At 44.2% G+C, this 25,836-nt stretch overlaps 1 protein-coding gene across 18 annotated transcripts in view; it reads left to right on the forward strand.

Moving 5' to 3' along the window:
- LOC107383573 (receptor-type tyrosine-protein phosphatase F) overlaps positions 1-25,836 on the forward strand; it is a 258,659-nt gene that overhangs the window by 202,384 nt on the left and 30,439 nt on the right. For 13 of the 18 annotated variants that reach the window (XM_070541595.1, XM_054742275.2, XM_070541596.1 and 10 more), the window contains 7 exons: positions 162-406; positions 1,649-1,727; positions 2,648-2,872; positions 10,352-10,506; positions 15,017-15,129; positions 22,632-22,664; positions 23,973-24,070. In XM_070541595.1, the coding sequence (XP_070397696.1) occupies positions 162-406; positions 1,649-1,727; positions 2,648-2,872; positions 10,352-10,506; positions 15,017-15,129; positions 22,632-22,664; positions 23,973-24,070 (948 nt within the window). The remainder of the gene's footprint in view (positions 1-161; positions 407-1,648; positions 1,728-2,647; positions 2,873-10,351; positions 10,507-15,016; positions 15,130-22,631; positions 22,665-23,972; positions 24,071-25,836) is intronic. The other 5 variants (XM_070541600.1, XM_070541609.1, XM_070541606.1 and 2 more) reach the window with 1 other exon arrangement.

A 25,836-nucleotide genomic window follows, 5' to 3' on the forward strand; every position in this document is an offset into this window, starting at 1 on the left:
TTTGTTTGCTGTCATTTAGGTGTGAAAAAAAACATTTTTAAATCACTGAATATACAGCTTTACTAAAATACCACAACTAGTTTTAAAGGAGTTCTGAAGAATGATGTGTCTGTAGCTGTGTTTGTACCACTTCCTGAGTTCCTCCTGCTGTGTTCTTACAGATTTTGTACAACCAGCAAAGTGTTGAAGTGGATGGGAGCCAGAAGAGGAAGTTGATCACTCAGCTGCAGCCAGACACCAATTACTCGTTTGTACTGACGAGCAGGGGCAACATCGCTGGAGGTCTGCAGCAACAGGTGTCCATCCGCACCGCCCCTGACCTCATCAAAACCAAACCGGGGACGCAGGCTCATGGTGGAAAGCTGACCATCACACTGCCCACAGTCCAGACCACCAGTCGGGTCAGGTTAGTGCCGTCAACCTAAAATAAAAACAATAAATAAATAAGCAAGAATCCCTTAAAAAACTAGGATGTATATATATATATATATATATATTTTTTTTATGTCTTCCAGTAAAAATTTAGACTGTTTTTGCATAAAAAATGTCATAAAGGTGGGCTCGATCCACTGAAAGAGCCACTTGATGTTAAACATAATGCGGTTTTTGGCTGAAATCTGAACAGCCGTTGTAGCGTCAACAGAAGGCCAAAGAGTGGCCGATCAATGCCGAAGCCCTTTACTAAAGCTTTAACCGTGGCATTTACTCTCTGCCGTCTTTATTACACAAGAGCTGATAACAAGTGAGGCTTAACATCAGGTTGAGCTATTTTATCTTTTGACGCATATTGTTACGAGCAGGGTCGCAGGTAAAGCCTTTCCTGCAGGCGCACAAGCACGGAGACGCGTCCACGTTGGAGGAGTCTCACTGCTGATTGGTGAAAAGATCACAGGGCTGTCAGGGTCCAGCACAGAGTGACAGGAGGCGAGTGAGGGTGATTTGGGTTGGAAGAGTTGAGAGGTGTGTGTGTGTTGTCTTGTTATACACGTCTTCTCCCACTCTGAGACATGAGTGACTGTTGAATCTCGTATCCGATGCCCGGAAAGAGGAGGAGAGAGGCGGCAGCTTTCACTGTCAGCAGCAGCTCGTTTTACAAACTGCCGCAGTGGAGAGGAAAAGTCTTAACTGTGCAAAAGCAATCAGGCTTGACAGCATGAGAGACAAACACACACACACACACACACACACACTCGTGTTGGGTGCTCATCCAGGCGTTACCTAACCTCCCTGGTTTGACCCGTCATTCCTAAATGTCTTTTCTAGAGTCTTTAATATCCTTCTGTTTTGGTATTTATTAAAAAAAGCACACCCACGGCTACTCCTCACACGCCTGCTCTTATTAACCTTAGGAATCCTGTGGGGATTTCTATTAGCTGAAGGCTCCCCTCTCAGGGATAGAGTTGGTTCCACTCTGCGTGGCAGATGTTCTTAGTGATTAGCCATTAATTGGAGAATGCAGTGCCAATCTGCTGGCGTTCGACCTTGGTCAAACCCGCTTGTGTAGCCCTCAGTGTTTGAAATCAACCCAACGATCCTCACAGCGAAAGCATGTCTTTCGTGTTATTAATCCTCCTGGTCCACTTGTATCTATTTTACCTGTTGTTTGTTTACACTGGCTTTGTTTTCTTTTTTTTCTTCCTCTTGGCAGGTGGTACTACATTGTGGTGGTGCCGCAGACTTCGACAACACCACGGTGGAACAATCCAGACGAGATGGACCTGGATGAGGTGAGTGCCAGGCGGCGGCTGGTTTGCTAATGTGCCAGGTCAGAGGTCACAGAAAGCATTTTCGCTTCCAACTGGGTGGGGAGTCGGTGATGGTAGCTAATTAGCTCTAACCTCCTGGGTTCAGGGAGGAAGAGAGAGATTTTAAAGAATGACTCACTCAGGTAGGTGGGGAGCATCCTGACTGGATGCCAGGGCTGCAAGCAGTGGCCATCTGTTGAATCAAACAGTTCACATCCTCAGAGGATTGCATTGATGTTGTGTAGCAATCCTGGAGATTAACTTTGCAGAGTTCTCTTTTTAAAAGCGAGTTTACAAATCGCTTCTGTGCCTTTACCACGTAAAGGTCTGCATCATTCAAACGTGGGAAAAATAACCAGGGCTGGCTTACTATTTTCCTGGATAATGGTCCCTTTTGTTCGGGAGGAAATTTAAACTAAATGGCATACCTAAATATTAATAGCAGGGGTTTTAAGTAAAGTACGAGGCTTGTTGATTTGAATCACTATTGTTTAAGCTCCCAGTAGAAATAACAGAGGAGAGAGATGGGAGTCCCTGAGTCATTAAACACTGAGCAGGCCATTGTCTCCTCCCTCCAACATAATGATTTAATAAAGCTACATCTGGAGCGGTGCACGAGACATCGCTGGCAGAAAACAAAACGCTGCTGAAAACACGCTGCCGCAGTAGCATGTGCTCCTGCTCATTTATTACCCAGGCTGGCAGCCACGCTGACACTGTGTGCAGGAGCGAGTGCTAATTGCTCACTCCTTAGCTTGGCTGCATTGTTTGTGGTTGTGTCGCTGTGCAAAGGGCATTTTAGCTCTGCGGAACCGTCATCTCCGATGGCCAGACCAGGACCTTTTTGTGAGATTCTGGACTGTTTATGTTTATTGTTGCTAATTTTGAGTCTTTTTCCCCAGCTGCTAAGGTCCAGCGACGGTCCAGTTCTGAGGCGCAGACGTCACCTGGATTCCGTCAAGGCGTACATCGCGGCCAAACTGCCTTCCCTGAATAAAACTTTCACCCTGGGCGACGAGAAGAGGTACAACGGCTTCTTCAACAGGCCCCTGATCAATCAGCAGGCCTACCTCTGCTTCGTGCTGGCAGTGCTTCAGAACGAGGGGACGGACAGCGCAACTAATTACGTAAGACACACACACACACACACACACACACACACACACACACACACACTTTTTCCATTTGGTACTTACCACACAAAATAAACTCTTTCAGAAATAAACACCAGATATTTCCTTAATTAAACCAAACTTCCCTGAGCTTATTCTTTCTATTTTCAACAGCATTTTTAAACTCAAAACCCAACAATATTTACACTAAAGCAACGCAGTGAGACTCGTGAGCCTTTTACCTTTCAAGCCTGGAGCAAAACACACACCCCATTAACATTTTACGCACCTGCATGCTCTTGGAATAGTTCTAAATATTGATAAACCTAAACCAACGTCAGAGTTTCGTATTGAAAGCAGAAGATTGAATCTTTCATATATTTAAAAAGATAAACACAAATTCTAGCCTCAAGAGACTGGCAGATAAAATATTTTAGTGGACAAGTTTAAAGGGATACTTTGCAACTTAAATCATTTTCTTCAGCTAGTATGTGCAAAAATGACCCTTTACAGACCCCCACTGCCCCCTGTGGTCACAATACCACACTTGCAACTTCAGAGTGGCCAGTTTGTTCCCTGTTTTACTTAGTAAAGTGGAGCTGACATGCCTACCACTGCAGTCTGCTGCCAGCAAGTTCCCTGCGTGTTTTAGCTTGTGAACACAGCTGATTTGTTTCATTTAGAGATGAACTGCTCCTGTTGACACTTATGAAGGCTGAGGAGACATTTCAGCTGTTAGATTAGGTGTTAAAAAAGATGAACGCACAGCAAGGAGATAAGTTTCACTTTTACTAATAGACACTAAGGCAGGGGTGGGGAACCCTGGTCCATCGAGGGCTGCAATCCAGCATATCTTAGGCCCTGTCCACACGTAGCCGGGGATCTGCCAAAACGTAGATATTTTTCTACGTTTTGGCCTGTCATCCACACGAAAACAGAGTTTTTTCCACACAAAAACGGATCTTTTTAAAAACTCCGGCCAAAGTGAAGATCTGCGTTTTCTCCGTTTTGGGTGTCTGCGTGTGGACAGACAAAACCGGAGTTTTAAGGTCCGCAACGTCACTTTCCGCGACAAAAAAATGCTGACATCACGTCTGCGACCTGTGTTTACACTAGCCGACAGCATGGATGCCCTCAGAGCTGCGCTCGCTTTATCCATTGTCCAAGCGCTTTTTGCTTGTTTGTTTTTGCAAGTGGAATTACTGCTCCTTGCGGAAGACTATAGGCGAAGGTTAAGAACGGGGGAAGTACTGCCGCCTACAGGTCTGGCATGTCCTTAACAACGTATTTATCCCGGTACGTGTGGACAGAGTTTTTTTTTTTTAACGAGGTGGTGTGGATGCAAGTTTTTGGAGGGGTGGATATTCGTTTTTAAAAAAAAACGGCTACGTGTGGACTAGGCCTTAGTTTCAACCCTGCTTCAACACACCTGATTTCAATCAGCAGGTGATTAACAGGCTTATTCAGAGCTTGATGAACTGCAGCACAGGGGATTCAACCACTGAATCAGAAGTGTTGGAGCAATGACGTGCAGGATACCGGCCCTCGAGGGCCAGGGTTCCCCACACCTGCACTAAGAGGTGCTAAAAGCAAGCCCACACTACTCCATATTCCTTTAAGTTTCAAAGAAAACCCATACATTTTGAAGGGTTAGGTGTATCACCCATGCTTTAACTCCAACCAGTCTTCCCTAAAGCTTTTTTTTTTCTTCTTTACACTTTAATGCAGTGACCTCTAAAAATACTCACTGCTTGTCCTGATAACTCCTTTACCAGCTGACAAACGACATCAGAGGTCCAGCTCTGCCATTTCTGCAGCCAGCAGGGGGCCCACGTAGATGTCTTAACAATGCTAATACAAGTCTGGGCTCTTAAGTGGAGGCACTGTGCACTTGTCAAGCAGCACTAACATGAAGGCCCATCTCTCTGTGGGACGGTCTGGGCTAAACTTCATTGCAGGAGGAATGAGAGTCTGGGATTGCTCTGGGCTCCTCCACTACCCGGGACATGCATATTCAATAGCTGGGCTGTGGGCAGCCACAAAGGGGGGGGGGGGGAAGAACTTGTGCTCCGTGTCTGAAACCAAATCCTAGACTTTTCACCTGCTTCTTTCCCTTTACTCCTTCCTTTGAGCTCTTTCCTTTTTTCCTGCTTCTCCACACGGCAGTCTCTCTCCTTCTCCACATCTCTCTTCAGCATGAAGACAGCAGAGGAGATTGATTAGTGCGGCTGGAGTTAAGAAGGAGACGAGGGCCCAGTCGCAGGACCAAGAGAGTCTGTAAAGCAGGCTTGATTCCCTTGAAATGCTACTTTACATGCCCCCAAAGCCCCTCCTCCCGCCAGTAATCCTCCTCTCCTCCAGTCTAAGAAGGGGATGGACGTGCAAAGGAGGCTGTACTGGGCAGCTATGATATAGTTGACTTCAAAGGAGATGCTCAAATCCCATCGCTGCACAAGACTCTCACCGTACCTGCAGGGCACACGGCGTTATATCAGCAGGGCTCAGAGTTTGTTTCTGTCTGTGTACTTCCTGTTCTAAAACCGCATAACTAACACTAATCAGATTTAACATCAATGACTTTACTTCAAAGGCCAAGTTCACTGAGAAACAGTTATTTCTTTTTTTTTTTCTTTTTTTTTTTGTATGATCGATCACTCTGAGTTTAACATGGAGGGTAATTGTGAAAATAACCTACCCCTTTGTCAAGTTAGCATTAATGGATTCACCCATTTAGGCTCACGACGGTCAAGGATGTTGTCGATTTAGCGTCCAGAAGACAGCAGAGAATGTGTCGGCTAGTAGAAGCTAACCGTTAGCGTTAGCAACTCCACAACATGGCAGAACTCCCTCAGAATTGTGTTATTTGTGGAGATAAAACATCAATGTTACAAAGCAATTGGAGTCAGTAGTAGAGTGGCGTTGCTGTTAGCCAATCAGAGGCGAGATGTTAGAATATCAGGAAATAAGACTTCAAATCGTGTTGTCTGAGAGTCACCTCTGTTCTGGCTAACTTCTACTCCCTAAAACAAGAGCACCAAAGCTTTTATCCACTGGAGATTGACTCATTTATACTAGAGACCACTGCAAATGTCATGAAAAACAAGTGAACTTGGTCTTTAACATTAGTAGTCTGCTTCATGAGATTTTTCTACATTATTTTTCATAATTTTCATGCAAATCAAATGCCTTCTTTCTCCAAACATCAGAATGTCTTCTATGCTTATGTGCACATCAAAAACTGTGCAAATAATGCTGTCTGTTTACCAGATGCCATCCAAATGAGTTAAACCAACACCTTTAATTATGGCATGCATTTAACCCTTTAGCTTGATATATTGTACAGTTTTAAGAATCTACATGAAATGGCAAGCTTTGACCTGCAGCATGGATACAAAAAAAGGTGCGTCCTTTGATAAATATCTAACTTTATTCAACATTTACAAACACACTTTTTGGATATTTCTCAATTTCACAAAACACGTTCCCCCCATGACAGTATTTTACAGCACCATGGCTGCACAATAGTTTAAAGAAAAGTATGAGTGCACAGTTAGTAAGAACATTAATCTAATGTTAAAATAAAGTTGCTGCAGGGATTAAAGGGAAAATTAGCACCTGATTGTGGCTATAACTCAAACTGAGAAACATAATCTCATTAAATTGATGTTTGGGGTTCTGGAAATGTTTGTTTTCAGAAAAAAAAACTTTTTTGTATTTATTTTCATGTGAAAATTTAATCCTGCTGCAGCATCACTCCCTAGAAACCTATTGTTCTTGGTTTGAGATGCAGTTAGAGATCATCTGCATGCGTTTAAGATTTGTGCCTCACAAACTAAAACACCTCGATCTTGTTTCTCCCAGCATTGTTTTGTTTTTAGTTAATTTAACACACCCAACCGTTGGTTGCTTCTAGCTTGCTGTCATGGATTGCCACCTAAACCCTTTAACCGCACTCTTTGGGAAACTAAGATACCACAGCAGCATTTGTTTTTTGTCACCCCCTCGCTGCAGTCACAAGTGTTTATTACCAAACATGCCGGTACAGAAGGTAAAGTGTGCAGCAGCATCGTGTGGTTGACAGAAGCCGCCGCGAGCAGGATCTTCACCAGACCCAGGAGAATAAAACAACAAGTACTGGAATAAATGACTTGTGTCTTTACTAGCCGTCCTTACCACCAAACCAAACTCCCCAAGTGTAGCGCAAACACGACCGCCAGGGTTTAATAAGCCCTCGTATATCCAAGCAGCCGGCAGTGGTTGAAGGGAAGAAGAAAAGGAAGGGTGGCAAAAGGGGAATAGGAGAAAGAAAGGGAAGGAGAACGCGCCTTCATGTCTCCCAAGCACCCACGGCAGATAAACAAGCCGGAGGACGTGTGAAATGGGATGATAGATGCTGGGTGTGTATAAACAGTATCATTTAATGCAAAAAGAGAGTGAGGGAGGGAGGTAGCATGCAACGCTCTGTGATGCGAAGCAGAGAGGAGGGGTGGTGTTGGAGAGGAAGAAAGAGGATAGCTTGTTTTATGCCTCGTGTCCAGTCCAGCCTGTGAAGCTTAGATGAGACAAAGTGAGCTGGTAGCAGAGGACGAGTTGTATTAATGTGTTCTTTTCTTATGATAAGATGAGCTTTTGGCTACGAGAACCAAACCATGGTCACCATCCAGGCTTTTACATGCTCCTCGTTCATTTTAGGAGTGTCCTTTGTTGCAATAATTCTGTTGCTCTGGGCTTAAAACACTCATAAATGTTAAAAACTGCCTTCTTTTTGAATTTGAAAGGCTTTGACAGACACCATCAAGAGGGAATTATGAAAACAATATGCTTGTTGTTGGATTTGAGTCCTGTTGGGGAGCTTTAACAGATTCTTGTCCAACTTTTCAAGGATAGTGTGGATGCAGGCGGTCAGCGTTCAGCTGTTCTGTGTCACATCCTCACCCAGAGGCGTCTCCCTCCAGCAACGCCTCCAGTTATCTGGATGTTTTTGATTTATTTATGAGGGGCAAGCACAAAGGAACACTCAGAGTTACTAAGGCTGTGTCCAATCTAGTAAACATGCATGTACACGGATCAAACAAATCATTACACATACAAATACCAACCTGAATGTTGTGGCAGAACAAAGGATGAGCTTCCAACTGCAGCACAGCAAGCACTGAACTATGACTCAGCTCCAAAAATGTATTTAGAAGATGCCCAAGCAGACCCAAACCGACGAGGCTCAATCTTGATACTCACAAGACACAAAAAATCTGAGAACTAGCGTGAAATACTTATCAATCATGCAATCCAGTAACTGGGCTGTGATTGTTGTGACAGAAATGCATCGTAACGTAAGTCACGGGGCCTCGCTCTCTGGTTTTTAAAGGATTGAAAGTTTTCTTTTTGGATATTTTCAGAGTTGTCACTAATATCTGGAATCTTTCAGAAATCTAGGTGTAAAATAAATAATAGATGAAGAAACATCCATCCATTTTTGTCCGTTTATCCGGGGTCGGGTCGGGGGAGCAGTAGCCCAGACTTTCTGCTTCCTGGCCACTTGGACCAGCTCCTCTAGGGGAGTCCCTCGGCATTCCCTGGCCAGAAGAGAAACCATAGTTCCTTCAGTGTGTCCTGGGTCTCCCTTTAGGTCTTATCCAAATTTGTAGATTTGTAGATTTTGTTGTTTCCTCATCGGCTTAAAATCAAGTCAGACTTCCTCAGTCAGTAAGTATCACAGGCAGCGAATTTTCACAAGCTGCAGAGGCTGTTCAGATCTCATCAATGATGTGTAACAAGGGTCAAAAAGGCAAAGCTCAATACCTTAACGTTATCTACACTCGTCATCCGTACTTAAAAGCTTAGGGATTGCTCAGAAAGCAGTTCACCCACTCCTCTTCAGAAACAGAAACACAGTAATTCAGTTATAAGAGACCTACTAATGTTCCTCACTGTCTGACTCACACATTCCTTCACAGCGCCACCGCTTCTTTGTGATACTGCACTGGGAGAGCAGAAGCATTATTAGCTGCGTGACTGAGCTTTTATCAGATATTAGGGCCGTTCAAATGGATGATCCCACTACGCCGCCGTGACCAACAGACAAAAAGCCCTCTCTTTTTGTTCAGACCTCTCCCTGCTCTTCCTCTCTTATCCGTCTCTGAAAGCACAGCTGCAGTTGTTTGTTACCGCATTTGAAAAAAAGGGGGAACCTTTTCCCAGGATTCCCTGCAGGGCTATGTCCCTAAGCTGCTTTCGGGCCCTCCAGAAAGAACAGGAAGCCTCGCGGTGTCGTCACACTCGCGGCGTCCCACAGCGGTGCCGCTTCCCTTTGCTCTTAGATAATAGGTTCCTCCCAGAGGCGCAGCAAACTCATCTCACAGTGTGCATTTGCGTGTGTGAGGAGAGAAAGAACTGATAAATGAAAAAGGATGCTGCAAACTACCGCTGTTATATGAAAATGTGAATCTCTTCCCTTTCCTGCTTGAGTTATCTGGTGCTGCTGCCTAATATCAGTGCACGCTGGTTTGCACGTACACGATTGAGACATGCTGTAACACGCACACACCCATAATGCAAATTTTTCCGGCAGTTGCCCAAGAGTATGAGAGATAGCAGAACTATATGACAGAGCGCAGGACTCTTTGAGCTCATCTCGGCTTATCTTTCCAATTAATATCTGCCTGTGTGCCAAAGAGCAGGCTGCTGTGCAGCTAATGATGCGGATTACTGCTGCCTGCTGCCCCGCCACTCCTGCTGCATGCTGGGAGCCCAATTCCCTTCGAGGTCTGCGATCTGTCACCTATACCCCTCCGCACACCCCATTCCTTTCCCCTACCTGCGCATCCAATCAGCTTCGATAGGTGGCATGCTGAGCTCTAATGACAGATGCGGCACACCTCCTCTTCCCTCATCTGTCAGCTAGCTCTCTGCACTTATTCTCCTTCTTTGTCAGACAATTTTTTTAAACACCGTGCTGCATTGCTTTGTCAACTCCTTCCTCAAAAAAATAATAAAACACTCACACACACCTAGATGCCACCCCACCAGCCCTCCCCCTCCATCATTTAGAGACGATAAGTGGGAAGATGTCTCATTTACAACCAAGGTGGAAACACACCCTCACCATCATCTCTCCGTTCCCCTCCTCCTCCTCCTCCGTCATGGTGTGAACACTAATGAAGAAGAGATGAGTCCTCGTCTGTGCCCCCATTTATCTCGGCGAACCGAGGGACACGCACACTTATCCCCACCCTCCATCTTTAGCTCTCTTTTCTCACGCTTGCTCTGTCATCAGCCATCTCCATTTCCCCAAACAAAAATGCTCCAATAGGAAAAAATAATAACACCGTTGTTTGCCATGATGGTTGTTGTTGAAAAGATATAATCATTTTTGAGTTTGGTGTATTGTTCTGGCTTGTCCTGCTCCCTTGGGAACCCAGACTGCGTTAAGAAACTTTGCATTTATTATTTATTTTTGATCTTCACCACTATTTACCCTCTCCTTTTCCCTCACAGATGACCTTTTCAGCCAGCCCCTACTCGGAACGGATCCAGATCTCAACAAACCTGCCACAGGGAATGGATCAGCCCGAGATGTTGTGGGTCATGGGTCCGGTGTTGGCAGTGATCGTCATCATCATCATCGTCATCGCCATCCTTCTCTTTAAAAAGTACGAGGCCTCGCGCTTGTTTGTGTCTCGCGTTTCCGTTTGTTTGAGGTTAAACTGTGGTGGCACCGTCGACTGCAGGTTTCTTCTGGTTGCGTCAGGAATGGTAATGAGACGCTCGCCTGCTCACAACCCAAACAGCAACATCAACTTTCCGTAGCATAGTATACGGCATGGTCGAGAGAGAGAGAGAGAGAGACTAAGCGATTGATTTGTGTCTCAGACAGAATGATTTTGGCCCAGCTGCCTGTTGTCAACAATGCTGTGTGAAGTGTCAGTAGAATTGGCAGCTGACATCACCGCGCTAATAAAATCACAGCTTGGCTGTCAAACGCTCTTAGATAGGAGTGAAAAATGTGTTTTGGCTACACCATTGGTCATTTCGAATCAGAAACAGAAGGCTGCAGCAGAGGGCTTAGCTAAAAGCTCAGTCAATATCTCCTTAAAGCACTTGAGCTGGCATTGTGCGCCAACATTACAAACGAAAGCAACAAGATGCTCTGGAGGATCCGACCAATGAGGATCAAAACAATCAAGTCTTAATTGCATCATAGCGAATAATCTGAAGTCAGATTATTTACTCATGAAAATGTGACAAATATTTAAATTATGGTACACATTCAACAGTTTGAAACAAATTAAATTGGCGCTCTCCAGCTACAATACTTAGATCCTCCATTAGAGGGCAGAAAACAAGATGAGTTTCAAAACAGCGGTGGAAGGTACCAGTCCTGCTAAAGCTGTAGAGTCTTTAGGAGTGTACAGATAGGCATAGCAGATATGATATATTTGGAATTGTGAAGTTAAAGAGCAAGTCACTCCCCTACCAGAGTCTTACTTCTCCCACCCTTCCTGTTAGATGAATGCTGGTGAAGGTTCTTAGTTTTCCAAGTCATGATAATCCAAAGAGGTTTGAATGAAGGCAACTGGACTTCTTTGGTTTCATGAAGATGCTCTGCAGTCCACCTACACCTGAAGAACAAGAGAAACTCCTTTGAAGATTACAAATTACACATTCTGGACAGAGTAGATAGATGGTTTGAGATAGGAGTAAAGGAATCTACCTATGTCAAATGGGAAAAACCTACATTAAACAGAGGAGGAGGACTCGGGTTCCACCTTTCCAGCACCTAGAATTTCAGTCAAGGTTACTCCCTCCTGCATTTAATCAAAACAACCATTCCCACACAATAGAGCCTAATGACTTGAGAGGATGGGGTATTCGTAGGTAGTTTCAGCTCATTAAGAAACAATAGGCAGCTAGAGCTTATAAGCCTGACCCTCCCATATTCCTGTCAGAATTGGCGAACCTCTTAGAATGAAAAGCTAAACATCTTCAAGAAACTAAAGACGTCCAGTTGCCTTCATTTGAACCTTTTGGATTACCGTTTGACAAATGTGCCAAACGGAGGAATTGCCTGGGGGTCAAGAGGGCGGCGTTGTGGCAGCGGCTAACAGCAGCCACCTCAGAAATAATGGTTAACGTAGACGATACCAGCTCAGACAATAGCGATGGCTGATCCACATTAAAATGTTAAAGAGGGCACCACACTAATGGTTTCAGGCAATATATTTATGTTTTAAATAACCTGCACTAAAATGACAAAGTGTTATGGTAAATGGCGTGTATTTGATATAGCGCCTTCTAGAGTCCTGTAACCCCCCCAAGGCGCTTTACAACACAATGAGTCATTCGCCCATTCACACACACATTCACACCCTAATGACTACACATGTCAGCTGCACTATTAGTAGCTTATTTATACTGTTTATCAGCTGTTGATCTGGGGTGACTTGCTCTTTAAAGTTTGTAAACTAATTCCATGAAGTTTAGGTCCAGTTTCCTTGTGACGGTGACTTTAACAAAACTAAATGTATGCATTTTTAAATTATTACAAAGAAATGAGTGTTTGTCAACGGAGGAACATGATTCAAATTAAAATTTGGACATTTTAAAAATCCCGTTTAAACCAGAATCTACTACCTGCAAAGCGTTATTTACTCGTGCTGACTTCCTCCTGATTAAGTCCCACATCCTATCTTGTCCTGGCGGCTCCATTACAGATTCCCCGTTTTACATCATACCTGTTCTCCAACCTGCCATCCACAGCATGTGCAGCTGCTGTCTCCAGCAGACTTAAAAAGCCACTGGTTAATAATAGGCCTGGAGACAGCTCACTGCTGAGTAGCACATCCTCCGTCTGGAAGTCCTTTCTCTCTGTAGATACAGATTGACAGAAAGGACTGTGGGGAGGTGGCTGTGTCCTTTTCACTGTGCACTGCCAGTAAATGTGCATAGAAATAATCACACTGTAGCTCTGGTTGTTATTGCTACCTGCAGAGTCACCAAGACCAGCTCCAGCAGCGAATAATGATGAAACCATTCTCTAAAGCCTGCAGCAGTTTTTAGGGTGATTTTTTTTTTTATTCAGCGCTTTCAACTTTTGGGCTGAGATTTTTAGTGTTCTGAAAATGGTCAAAGGTTAGGACAAAATATGTACATATGAAAACGGAGATCTTTAAAAAGATGGGTTGGTAGCTATTACACATTAACCCCTCCCCCTTTTATCTCTCTTTGCTCCTGCGATTGCAGCAAACAGGAAAGGTGGGTACCGCCAACAGCGATCGACTTCATGCACCCAACTCCTCATCCGTGTTGTAAAATTGGTGTTCACAAGTTCTTTAGGGTTGCAGAGTTAGCTTTGCTTTTATTGACGATGCAACCTAAAAGAGACCTTAAACTGTGAGGTGTTTTTAAACCGCTGTCTCCTCCGATTTGGTAAAATCAAAGAAAGCGTCCGACTCTGCAGCCCTTGTTGACTGAGGCCAGGGGAACTCCCGGGTCATGTCCGTGTGCATGTTCCACATCTAGTGCCAGTGTTCCTTTCTCAGATTGTCCTGTCTGCCATGGTTTGTCTCCATGCTGTGTTTCATTATCCAGCTAGTGACAGTGCACCCCTTTAAGATTGGCCCCATTTGAATATGCCAAGGCATCACCTGCTGCTGAATGGGCCATTGTGAAGTAAATGCCAGACGGGAAACTGCTCAAAAAGACGTGTTCCCATCTTTTCAGCTGACATTTTCCACCGAGACTCATCCCTCCACTTTTAGCCTTTTTTGCTCTCCTTTTGCTGCTTTTTCGTGGCAGAAGTCCTAACAAAGGGCCTGTTCTACCCTCATTAGGGGACAACCTGTGCTGCACGCGGAAACACTGCCGTTTGTGTGTGTGTTCTCACACATCTCCACCCTCACTTTGAGCCAGAGACTAATAACCCCACATGGTTTTCTGTCATGTTTACTTTAGACCAGCACCAAAGCATCACTTAGATCGGCGTCTGATTGGGTCAGAGGGATATGTGAGAGGTGTAGAGAACAGATCTCAGATGCCAAACCCCCTCCCTCAGCTTAACCCGGACCCACTAGTGATCTTTGGGAAAACTGGATACGGTCTGGCTCAGCTCTCGGCTGGAGGGGAAGAGATGCTTGTTAAAGATTAGCCGTCATACCGCACGTATTAGCTTAAGCCCCTGCAGCAGAAGATAACAGGTGGCGGTGAGGCCAGTGCTCCGGCAGCTGAGGGCGGACCAGGTTAACGCTGTGTGTGCACCACCAGCTTTGTGTATTCTCACCACGACATGCCTCGACAGAAGGCCCTGCTCCTTCTTAAAGCCGTGCTCACCACTTGCAAATGGAGTGCAATGAGATGTGAAATTTCCACAAGGCGCCCTGATGCTTCTTTCTGCCTACTTCCATTTGCTGTCAGGAGGTTTGTGCATGTGTGTGTGCGTGTGTGGACAAAAGCTGGCTGGCTGAAAACAAGCAGGCTGCGTTTTTTGGTTACTTTCTTTGCCCGATGGACGAACCCACGGTCGACTGAGCTGAGCCAGTCCAAGCTGCGCCGTTCCGTTCTGTGCTATGCTAGTCCTAAGCTAGGCTAGTCCCGGCCCGGCAGCACAGGTGCTGCAGAACTGCTCTAATTATCCAGTGTTTTGCCACCCAGCTGATGAGCTAATTAGAGCAGCCGCCTGTTTTCCTCTCAATCTGGAAAGCCAGTAAACACAATGTGCTGTTAGTGTACACACACACACGTAGCAGCAGCGGCGAGAAACACACATTTTTAAATCTTTGCAAATACACACTCGTGTTCCCACACAGCAGCTGTCAGCGATCCAGCAACAAACCCAACCTAGCCCACTTCAGCTAAATTATAGTGTCTTCAAACAGATTAAATTCAAGTTTTTTTTTTCCCGAATGAGCGGGGACGAGGTCCTCGTGCCGACTGTCTCTAGGATTTCTGGTCCTCACAACTGATTTTGAGAGCTATTAAATGTGCCATTAACCTTATCAAGTGTGAGAATGAGTCAAAGTGTGTGCAGGTAGAGTAATAATTGATGCCTTCTTAAATCATCCTGTCATTTCTACTTTCAGTTTGCTTGCAGAACCAGTGACTAAGTTAGAGCTCATTCAGATGCCATCGGTGTGATTTAATTAATCGTTTTTTCTGCCGCCACAGAAAACGAGCTTCACCTTTACCAAAGGATGAGCACTCGGGTGGTGTGAAAGACTCCTTGTTGGCCAACTCCTCTGACCCGGTGGAGATGAGAAGACTCAACTATCAGACTCCAGGTAATAAATCACGGTCTTACAATCGTATTGGCACCAATGTAAAGTTTGTTATTAAAGCTTGCTTTGCTTTTCAACATGAAAGGAAAGCAAATGATTTTATGATGGATGATGGAGATGGTGCACCAATCCTTGAGAATGTATTTAGTACAGGATTCTGCGACTTCCAAGGCTGAAGGTTTGTGTTGCAGGTGTGCAGCACGAGCCTGTTCACCAGATTGGGACTATAAGTTAAATCTTAAAGAGCGAGTAACACCCAAATTTACTTTTTTTTTTTTTTTTTACTGATAACCTGTAGAGATGTGTGTCTAATAGTGCTGTAGACATGTGTAATCGTTAGTGTGGCAGTTTGATGTTTCAGCTCAAAACTGTAATTATAAACCATAATTATATCTCCATCTTCAGGTTAAAACTCTGCTCCACATTTATCTAGAATCAGCTGTGGCTGATGGCCAAGCTGAAAAACGTGACGTTGTCAGGAAATTATTAAGTGGCTGCACTGCACTGGTCTCCAGGTGAGGCAGCTGCACCTTCACTAGGCTCAACCACTCACCTGCCGATTTGGCATGTTGGCTCTCGGAGCCGCTCGCCTCCTTGAAAAAAAAAAAGCCCTCTTCCCCTTTTCATCTAATGATCACGATTATCAGGAAATCCTCCAGAATGCTGCAGAATCTGTGTCTGCTCTTCTCCTGAGCGGTAAGTCTACAATGAGTGCGTGCTTGCGGGCATGCGCGAGTGCACACTCACTCGTTAACAACTCGTTTTTAGACGGAATCTCCGACAGCGCACGTGGGGGCGGGTCCAGTACTGTCTCAGTGCTGCTCTCTCGGTCTGCCAGGCGACGCCTCTTTCAGAAGCGTTTTCTTAACAGGAAGTGCGGATGAAATACGTCTCCACCCATGACTTTACTCCCACTTTAAAGAGCAAATAGCAGGTAAAAAAAAAATTTCTATTTCATGTAAAATGCTGTCCAAAAATACTATTTGAAATGCTGATTGTGGATGTTTCGTTTAAAAATACATAACTGCACAGTTTTTCTAGTAAAAACTATCCTTTCTCAGCAAAGCTTCTAAAAAGGCTCTTTTTTTCTAAATCTGAACCTCTGACCTAACCTAAGGGAGTTAGAAGCTAGGCGCTGCCTCAGCTCAGTGTGGAGAGTGGGTAGTTTTAGGGTAGAGGTCATGTTATCCAGTCAGTGTGTGTGTTTACTAGTTTTGGATTGTGTTCATTTTGATAAACTATAGTTTGTGAAGGCTGTACCAACTCCAGCCTGTCCGGACATCGAGTCCACGGGTTTCCAGATAAGAGAAACGACACCTCTATCTCCGTGTCTGAGGGCGTTTTGTGCAGCTGAAAAGACGGGACTTCTGTAGCCCGCATTGGTCGGTACCGGGGCAGGGAGGTCCGCGCTAGGCTCCGGAGACGCGTGGAGGGGTTTAAAATTTTAAATGTGGATTTCTGGAACTCAGATCAACATCAGAACCAGGCCTGAACCGGCCACAAGAAGAGCAGCTCAGCTGGCCAGCTGGTTTCCGGGTCGGAACCGAATCAGAACCGCCTGGACCACCAGGAGAGGATGCACAGCTTTTAAAAATACCAGCTTGACTGGCTCACTGGTGTCTGGGGCTGATCCAGCTCACAGAAGCCCGCATGAGCTCCAGAACAGGATGACAGGCGTCTCTCTCCCTCTCTCTAAGAGTTAAACTACGTTACGTGAACGGATATTAACGAGTATGAGACCGCTGACAAACACTCATTAGTATTACAATTATATTAACTGACCGATACTATTTTAACTGTCTGGTACACGATAGTAATCTGTACAATATTGTGATGCTAGCACACGAGTTTAAGCTAACATCGTTATCTTACCTGCTGCTCCCCCGCTGCTCTCCTCAATCTCTCTGCTTTGGCCGATGGTTTCTCCCTCTGGTTTGTCTCTGCTCTCTGGGGTGAGCAGCAAACTCATAACTTTATGGTTTTGTCCATCATAGGTAGAATTATAAACATTTAAAGTTTCCTCTGTGTCAGAGCCGGCATTAGAATCCATATTTTTCTCTGGATTAAGCTAAAAGGACTCCCTCAGCTGACATCACTTGGTTTGGCAAAAAATAAATAAATTCTCACAAAAATGACTCTAAAAGCCTAAATAATTTATGTTTGTGTAAAAAAAAAGTTTAAAACGAGTTTCTGTTATGTTTCTCTAAACATTGGTTCATGGGAGTCGCTAACCTGCAATTTGCTCTTTAAATGGGAACTTAGCCATTTTGGCATGCTTTTAGCGCCCCCTAGTTCTAATTCACTGACAGAACAAACGAAAGTTAAACTCTTCTTTGCTGAGCATTTATGTTTTTAACACCTTAATCTAACTGCTGAAATGTCTCCTCAGCCTTCATTCGTTTCTACAGGACTGATTCATCACCAAATCAGCTGTGAAAACATGGAGGAATCGCATTTCTGAGCTCTCATGATTCAGAAAACTCCCGATGTTGACTCTTGACTCCTATCGTGGTGGGACGTTCATTTATTTTTTTTAGCTTTATCTGATAAATATTTTTCTTTCACTGTTCTGAGGCTCCACCATGATAAACATGTCACAATAAAGGCTAACCAGGTGTAGCTCGTCTGTTTGGGAGGCTGAAGTTGCAAACTGGTTATCCTGCTCACAAGGGGCAGAGGGGGCTGAGTGGCATTTCATTCACCCTGTAAACTGGCTCAAGAAAATAATTTAAAAATATGATAGAGATGCTTAGTATGTATTTAATAGTTCTGCATGACAGCCAGAACAAATATGTTACTGTAAAGTGCTTGAAACTATTTAAAGTGATTAAATTTTATTTTGGTATTTTAAAGATCCAATGATGTCTACATTCAAGAGACGAGAGTTTTGTTTTGAGAATGTAAATTCTCTTTGTGCACTTGCAAATCATCACCAAAATAAAAAGCTCAGAAAGACGTAAAAAATCACCTTGAAAGTGTTTAAAGAATGCTTTAATTGGAAGTTGGAAAAAGAGCACTAAAATGAGCCAGAGATGACTTTAATCTGAGCAAAAGGCCTAGATTACTCGGAAAATCAAAGTAAATACCAAAACATGTTAACATGGTATCAGCCTCATACTTGACAAGGTCGGTAGCTTTTATTCATAATGAAAATGAAGAGAAACATTTCCTTGTTAAATAATGAAAGAAATCATATACCGGGTAGTTCCAAATTTCTGGATTTTCTCGGATTTCTTCATAGCCAGCCCTCTCAGACTCTGAGAAACTGTCTGTTTCTGCCTCAGATGGATTTCTTGGGTTAATTGAGGCATTAGTGGATTCTCTATTTCCTGTTTATTGTGGTTTGTAGCTGTTGTAGCAGGATGATTTGTCCCACTTGCTTCGTCTTTTATCTGGAGGCCGTTAATCTGACATTTCAAAATAGCGACAAAAAAGGCCAGTGAGTGCATCAAAATTAACTTTTTTGCTTGACATACCTTTATCAATGGAGTCAATTATGTTGCACGCGCGCGCACACACACACGCACACACACACACACACACACACACACACAGCAGTGAAGTTAGTGGGTGGATGTGAGGAAGGTGAGGAAGGACTTGTATAAAGGGTGCCCACCTCAGCATCAGCCTTCTTCCTATTTCCTCCTCCCCTGGTCCTCTCCTCCCTCCATGAACTGCTTTGATTCCTCCCCCCCCCCCTCCCCCCCCCCCAGCTGGTAATGAGTCCTGCTGCCTCTGATGTCAAGGTGAGCTGGGCCAAGGGAACAATGGAGCTGAGAGAAAATGTCAGCCCTGGTGCACGCGAGAGTATGTGCACGCGCATTTTTTTTTCCTCATGTGTATCCCTATCCCTTCTCACGGGTTATTAAAGATCCCATTTGCCATACACACACACATGCACAAACACACACACACACAACCCTTTGAACTCCTGCAGCGGAATTAAGCAGTGCTGCTGCTCTGAAAGAGCCTGTTTCTGCCATCCTCCCACTCCACCTCTTTGGGCTTTTGTCTTCCATTTCCCCCCGTAGGGTAATCTCTTTTCTTTCCTCTCATTCTCCCTCCCTCCCTCTCTCTCCCTCTTTCTTTCTGTACGTCAACACTTATTTCCTTCCATTTCTCCCTTACCACCTCTCTGTTTTGCTTCAAGTGTGGTGATTATCGGAAATCACAGAGGCTCCGTCTGGATCGTGAAATCGTATGCGACTCCGCGCCTGAGCTGGGTGACTATTGAGCAGCCCGTTCCTTTATCCTCCTGCTCTGCCTTTAATTCTTCCCCAGCAGGTGAACATTCCTGCTCTGATTCTGATTGTTGATGAGTCATCTAAGCAACAGCAGCTCATGTCTCCAACAGTTTTCTTTTCTTTTTGACATGTCTGCCATGCCTTTAAGGACTCTAGCAGAAGAAGTGCAGTTGGACGACTTGCTGACATGTAATCAAATCCAGATATGACCAGAAAAACACATTTTTGATCAGCATGGTCATAAGCACATGAATCCCAACACTGAGACGTCGAGTTGAGCCACTTATTTGAACTTACCCCACCTTTTAAGGCTTGTTTTTTTAAATCTGTCCCCTTTTGTGTTTATGGATCAAAAATCTTTGCATTTGTATTTTTCATTTAATGAGGAAATTATCATTACAACAGCTAAACTCCTGCCTCTTAAATGACATTGTGCAACTAACAAACAAATGAGATGATCTGCTGCTTCCGCTCCTGTTTGTGGATAAATCATAAGTTCATGTTAATATAATAATGATCGTGTCTTCATATAGACAAAAATAGTTATTTCCCCAAGTTGGGGTTTAAATTATAGATGAAGTGCAACTGTTCTAGTATAAAATATAGATTTGATGGCATATTTACAACTTTTAGATGGATTATTGAGTTTTTAAAGAGTCATATGAACTACCGCAATTTCCGGACTATAGAGCGCACCTCAATATAAGCCGCACCAACAAAAAAAAAGGTTTTCTACATACACACGCCGCACTCAAATACAAGCCGTGGCGCAGCAGCCACATGCAGGTCTGTGGCAGCTATAAGCAAACAGTTTACTCACCTGGCCGCTCCTGAACATTCACTACCACAAACTCCTTCAAGCCCAACCATCTCAGGCCCTACTGCTTCATTTTCCTCTTTTTCCCGTCTCACCTAGAACTGTGTGTCCAAGCTTCTCACGTGCAGCCGCCCTACTACATGCCCACTCTCAAGCATGCTCAGGTTAAGCCACTGCTAAAAAAAAAAACATCTCTTCCTCCAAATCATGTGGAGAACTACCGACCTATCTCTCTCCTCCCTTTTCTGTCCAAAATTATTGAAAGGGTGGCTTTCAAGCAGATCACAGAATACCTCTCTCAAAACTGTCTGCTTGACCCTTACCAATCTGGGTTCAAAAAGGGCCACTTCACTGAGACTGCTCTGTTAGCAGTAACTGAATCCTTAAAAGAAGCTAGAGCAACAGGCAAATCCTCAGTGCTTATCCTGCTCAACTTATAGGCAGGATTTGACACTGTCAGCCATGGCTTCCTTTTGTCCACACTCTCTAGCATGGGCATCACAGAGAAAGCACACGCCTGGTTTGAATCGTACCTCACAGGACGATCATTCAGTGTATCTTGGCTTGGACAATCCTCTACCGTGCACCATCTTGCCACAGGAGTCCCTCAGGGCTCAGTACTAGGACCTCTTCTCTTTGCCATATACACCACCTCACTGGGTGAGATCATTCATCACATGGCTTCTCCTACCACTGCTATGCAGACGACACCCAGCTCTATCTGTCATTTCCACCGGATAACCACACTGTCTCTGCACGAATATCAAACTGTCTCTCTGACAAATCAAAATGGATGAAATCCCACCATCTCCAAGTCAACCTCTCTAAAACTGAACTACTTGTCATCCCAGCAAAACCATCCATACAGCACAATGTCTCAATCCAAAACGACTTAATATCTCTGGCTCCTTCAAAGGCAGTTCGAAATCTGGGTGTTGTGATTGATGAACACCTGACCTTTAAAGATCATGTTGCCTCTGTTGCTCGTTCATGCCGCTTTGCGCTGTATAACATACGAAAGATCAGACCATACCTAACACAACATGCCACCCAGCTGCTGGTGCAATCTACTGTCATCTCCTGCCTCGATTACCGCAATGCCCTTCTAACTGGTCTTCCGGCCTGTACTGCGAGACCTCTTCAAATGGTCCAGAACTCAGCGGCACGTCTGGTCTTCAATCAGCCAAAAAGAGCACACGTCACCCCTCTGTTCATTGAGCTCCACTGGCTACCACTAGCAGCACGCATCAAATTCAAATTGCTAACACTAGCATACAAAGTCCGAGATGGTACGGCTCCCATCTACCTGAATCCTCTTGCAAAGGCTTATGTCCCGGCCCAGCCGCTCCGGTCATCACAGGATCGTCGGCTAGCAGTGCCTACACCACGCTCAGGACAATCCAGACTTTTCTCATGCATCGTTCCACAATTGTGGAATGACCTTCCAAGCACTACCAGAACTGCTGCTTCCTTTTCAATTTTCAAGAAACTCCTGAAGACCCTGCTCTTCAGAGAGCATCTTCTTAACTAGCACCCTGCCTGCACCCGTCCCCCCTCTCTACTGTCCACTACTTGTTCCCTCACTTGTTTTTACATGAAACTCTTAATAAGATTGCAGGTCAAGACTTTTCCACTTTGTGGGACTTCATGCAGGCTGAACATTAAATAGTCTCCTACATGTATCTCCTGCATTAGTTTCTGACAGTGAAACTCTAGGATTTGAAAGTCCTGACAGATCTATGTCACACTGTCCCTTAATATTTATGGACTCACCCATCTTGACTCACGATGGGTAGGGCTGTTGGTTTAGCGTTTAGGAATCAGCAGAGAACGTCTCAGCTAGTGGAAGCTAACTGTTAGCATTAGCAAGACCATCACTCAACAAACCCTTTTTGCCTTGTGTTATTTCTGGAAATAAATTAACAACGTTGCAGAGAAAACTGAGTCAGTGGTAGAGTTGCGTTGCTGTTAGCCAATCAGAAGTGAGAAGTCCAAAAATCAGAAAGTAAGACTCAAAATCCTAAATAAATGAGTGAACCACACCTTTAAAGAAAATGTGAGTTAGATCATCAGCCCAATTTTTGAGTTCATCAACCTACCTGGATTTCATGTTTCATCACAAATAAGCAACACAATTAGTGAAACGAAACGGCACTTTCCTATAGGTACAACCTGCAGCTCCCTTCAGTCATTAGTCTAGGGCACTGGGTTTACTCTCGCAGCCACTAGAGAGCTTTTTTAGGTTAAGCTTTTCATGCACTTTTGTTTAGCTGTCCAAATTGCACAACACGAATCTTCCTGAGAGGGTCAACACTATCTGCTGTTCGCTTTTAACTAGCTTGAAAGGTTATTTGCAGATGCTGCTTGGCCCTAGTGTGATCCTTAGCCACCTCTATTGATTGAGTGTTTTTCTTCCTCCCTCCTTTACTCTCCTCTCTCAACAGGTCCCAGCTCTCATCGCTGCCCCAACACTCCAAGTTAGTTTCTTTTCTCATCTACTGCATACTTCCCACACATGCAGCCTTTCTTCTTCACTTCTTCTTCGCTCCTGAACCCATTCCCGTTGCAATCCTGACAGACGTCACAAGCTTACAAGCTTGTAGCCTCTGGCATTCCAAGGATGCAATGGCCTTCCTCTGGCTGTGAACTTCCCACAGCACCTGTATGCAGAAGCAGAGGACTTCATGGCTTTATGGATAGTTACACTTCTCGTACATTAGCTTTGTTATCTATGGCTTCACCCTCCATTTAACCAAAAATCTAGCTGTAAAAGTCCTGCACAAATACACACATACACACACACAATGATGGTAATGTGTTTGGTGGCCCCTCTGTGTGATAGGATAAAATTTGCTGTAATTGGTCAGGCCTCATCATGTAAAGTGGTCATGGTTATCAGCCATTAGCCATTAGCATTAAAGCAATAATAAGCTTGCAAAGGTTCTCACCTGAAAACACGGCCCTTGACCCCGTAGACACACTCGGGGACATATGCTAATGCTAATATGCAGTAAAGACCTTCTTTAATGCTCTGAACTTTGTGACTTCAAGGGCGTTCAGTGTGTAAGGTTAACGATGCTCCATCTTTAACTTTATTGGTTCTACATGCATTGCATACAGTTAACTTTCCACACGCAGAGCAAGTTCCCAGGATCCCGTTTGCCAAGTTCAGAAAAGCAGGGTGAATTTGTGTCAGTAGATTAGCAATAAATCATCCCATAACCCGGCGATGAGGAATCCAAGGAGCGGCGGGGGGGTTGTTTGAAATTAAACCAGCCCAAGCACTCCCGACACGGCCGATATAAGAAAGAAATGAGTTTTGGCTCTAGTGAAGAGTCGATTTTTTTCTCTGGGTACAAAGTGACTTTGCACCAGATTTGTGGGTCCTTGCTCCTTTTTCACCTCTACCACCAACTGAGCACAGCGGAGTTTGAGAGATGTCTGCCTCATGCTTCCTTGAAGGAGCATGTTCACTGAGTCACTCATGCACATCTCAGTCCCAGCCTCACCTTTGTCCTCACTTAGCATGACGGTATCACCAAATGTCACCAGCCTGTGTGAGCGTGTGCGCTCTGTATTCCTGTCTCTCCCTCTCCTCATGCATTGTTGAAGAACATGCATCTCCTACACCGTTCCACAGCCACCTCATTGGTCCCACTGGCAGCTTCACTCACCCCGTGGTCCGACCATTGTTTCTGTAAGTCCATGTGAATTTTTCAAGTGAGTGCATCCAGGTCTCACGCTTTCCTCCTCTCCCCCCACCTCCTCCTCTTGCTCTCCCCCAGGAATGAGGGAGCACCCGCCCATTCCTGTCATTGACCTGGCTGATCACATAGAGCGACTCAAGGCCAACGACGGCCTCCGCTTTTCCCAAGAGTACGAGGTAAGAGCAGCACACCAGTGCAGCACCACTGATTCTTGCTCTTTGAAGCATATAAATGGGTTTCACTGTTATTGTGTCAGGGAGGAACTTTTTCTTTTTGATCTCATATGCATGTATTCTAATGGATTATGGGCGACTTCTCCCATAGACATTCTTCAGTCATTTTTACAACTCTATTACCAATCCCACCAGGAAACCAACACTTACATTAAATGCTGTGAGATGCTTTTTCACAAAACTAGCAGGTGGCGAGTCGCTTAGGCAATCTGTGTTCGTCTTGCTGTTTCCCTGAAGAATGTGTTTTTTTGCAGGCAGTCTCTCCAATAGAACTCAGTGAGGGATTATCTCTTGTCAGTGTTCTTCACCAGAAGAAAAAGGGAGCAAATTTGCATTTAAAGTGGTACATAGTTGGTTTGGGGTCTGAGCAAGGCCAGATGAAGAAGGGAGGCATCCTTGAATGCAGAAAAACACGATTTGTCTTTTATTTATTTGCTCTGATTGTTGGATCTGTCTGGTCTAATCAGGTCTTCTCAGTTGAAGGATCCAACAAGGAAGGGGGTTAGGATTGTTGTGGATCTTAGATTTATTTAGGTCAAGTCCTTACCTGGGTTGGTATGTTTGGGATCAGTGTTACTAGGTCATGAAATGTTGGCGTACAGCTTCACTCTACAACACAAGACAATATACTGATTTTTGGTCCCCTCGTAGTATCACAAACCCTAAACTAACTTTGATCACATCTTATATACCTTTTTAATTATCAATTTTTTTTTCTTTTGGCATCATAGTATAAAGATTTTCACCTTAAATGAAATGGTTTTAGGGGTGGGAATTTTACTTGTTAATTACAATTCATTGATTAGAAAAAATTTACATGTTAAAAAATTTCCCCTTGAGCCCAGTCCCCCCAATTGGGGGACAATAAAGTCTCCATTAACAACATATGCCCTATATATCAGTAAATATAATCAAACAGCTGAGCCTGGGCTACAAGATCATAGAAAACTTTTTTTACGTGCTCCAAAGAAATAATAGAAAATCTTCCCTTTTTACTGTTATGTTTTCTAGTTGGTAGAAAGCAAGCAGGTAGTAACTTTATCTATATGAACTTATAACAACAGGAGGGACGAGCATACACAAAGCATTCGCCGTGACCCTCAGCAGAACTCTACACTACACTTCGATATGCATTATATATAGGTCATCAATAGCACATATGCTAATGGTTGCCTTTATAATAATAATAATAATAATAATAATAATGCATTGAACTTATATAGCGCTTTTCAAGACACCCAAAGACGCTTTCACACACTCTCACATTCACACACTGCTAGTGATGGTAAGCTACTTGTAGCCACAGCCGCCCTGGGGAGGTCTGACAGAGGCGAGGCTGCCATTTGGCGCCGTCGGCCCCTCTGACCACCACTAACACAGGCAAGTTGGGTGAAGTTTCTTGCCCAAGGACACAACAGCAGGATACCCCTGGCAGGAGCTGGAATCGAACCCATGACCCTCCGATCATGAGGCAACCCGCTCTACCACCTGAGCTACTGCTGCCCCAATGAGACCAAAGTAATCAAATAGACCTTGTGGTTACAGAGATATACTCATTGAAGTGTGAGTATGTTATCTGTGTCTCACTAAAATTATTTTTATTAAAAAAAAATGCTTGGGTGCAAATCGTCTTGAACAATTAAAATGTGATTAATCAAGATTAATTAATCACAAAGCCTAATTAGATAAATTGTTTTAATTGAGTCTCA

The sequence above is a fragment of the Nothobranchius furzeri genome, chromosome 11, assembly GCF_043380555.1.
Source record: "Nothobranchius furzeri strain GRZ-AD chromosome 11, NfurGRZ-RIMD1, whole genome shotgun sequence".
Lineage (NCBI taxonomy): Eukaryota > Metazoa > Chordata > Actinopteri > Cyprinodontiformes > Nothobranchiidae > Nothobranchius > Nothobranchius furzeri.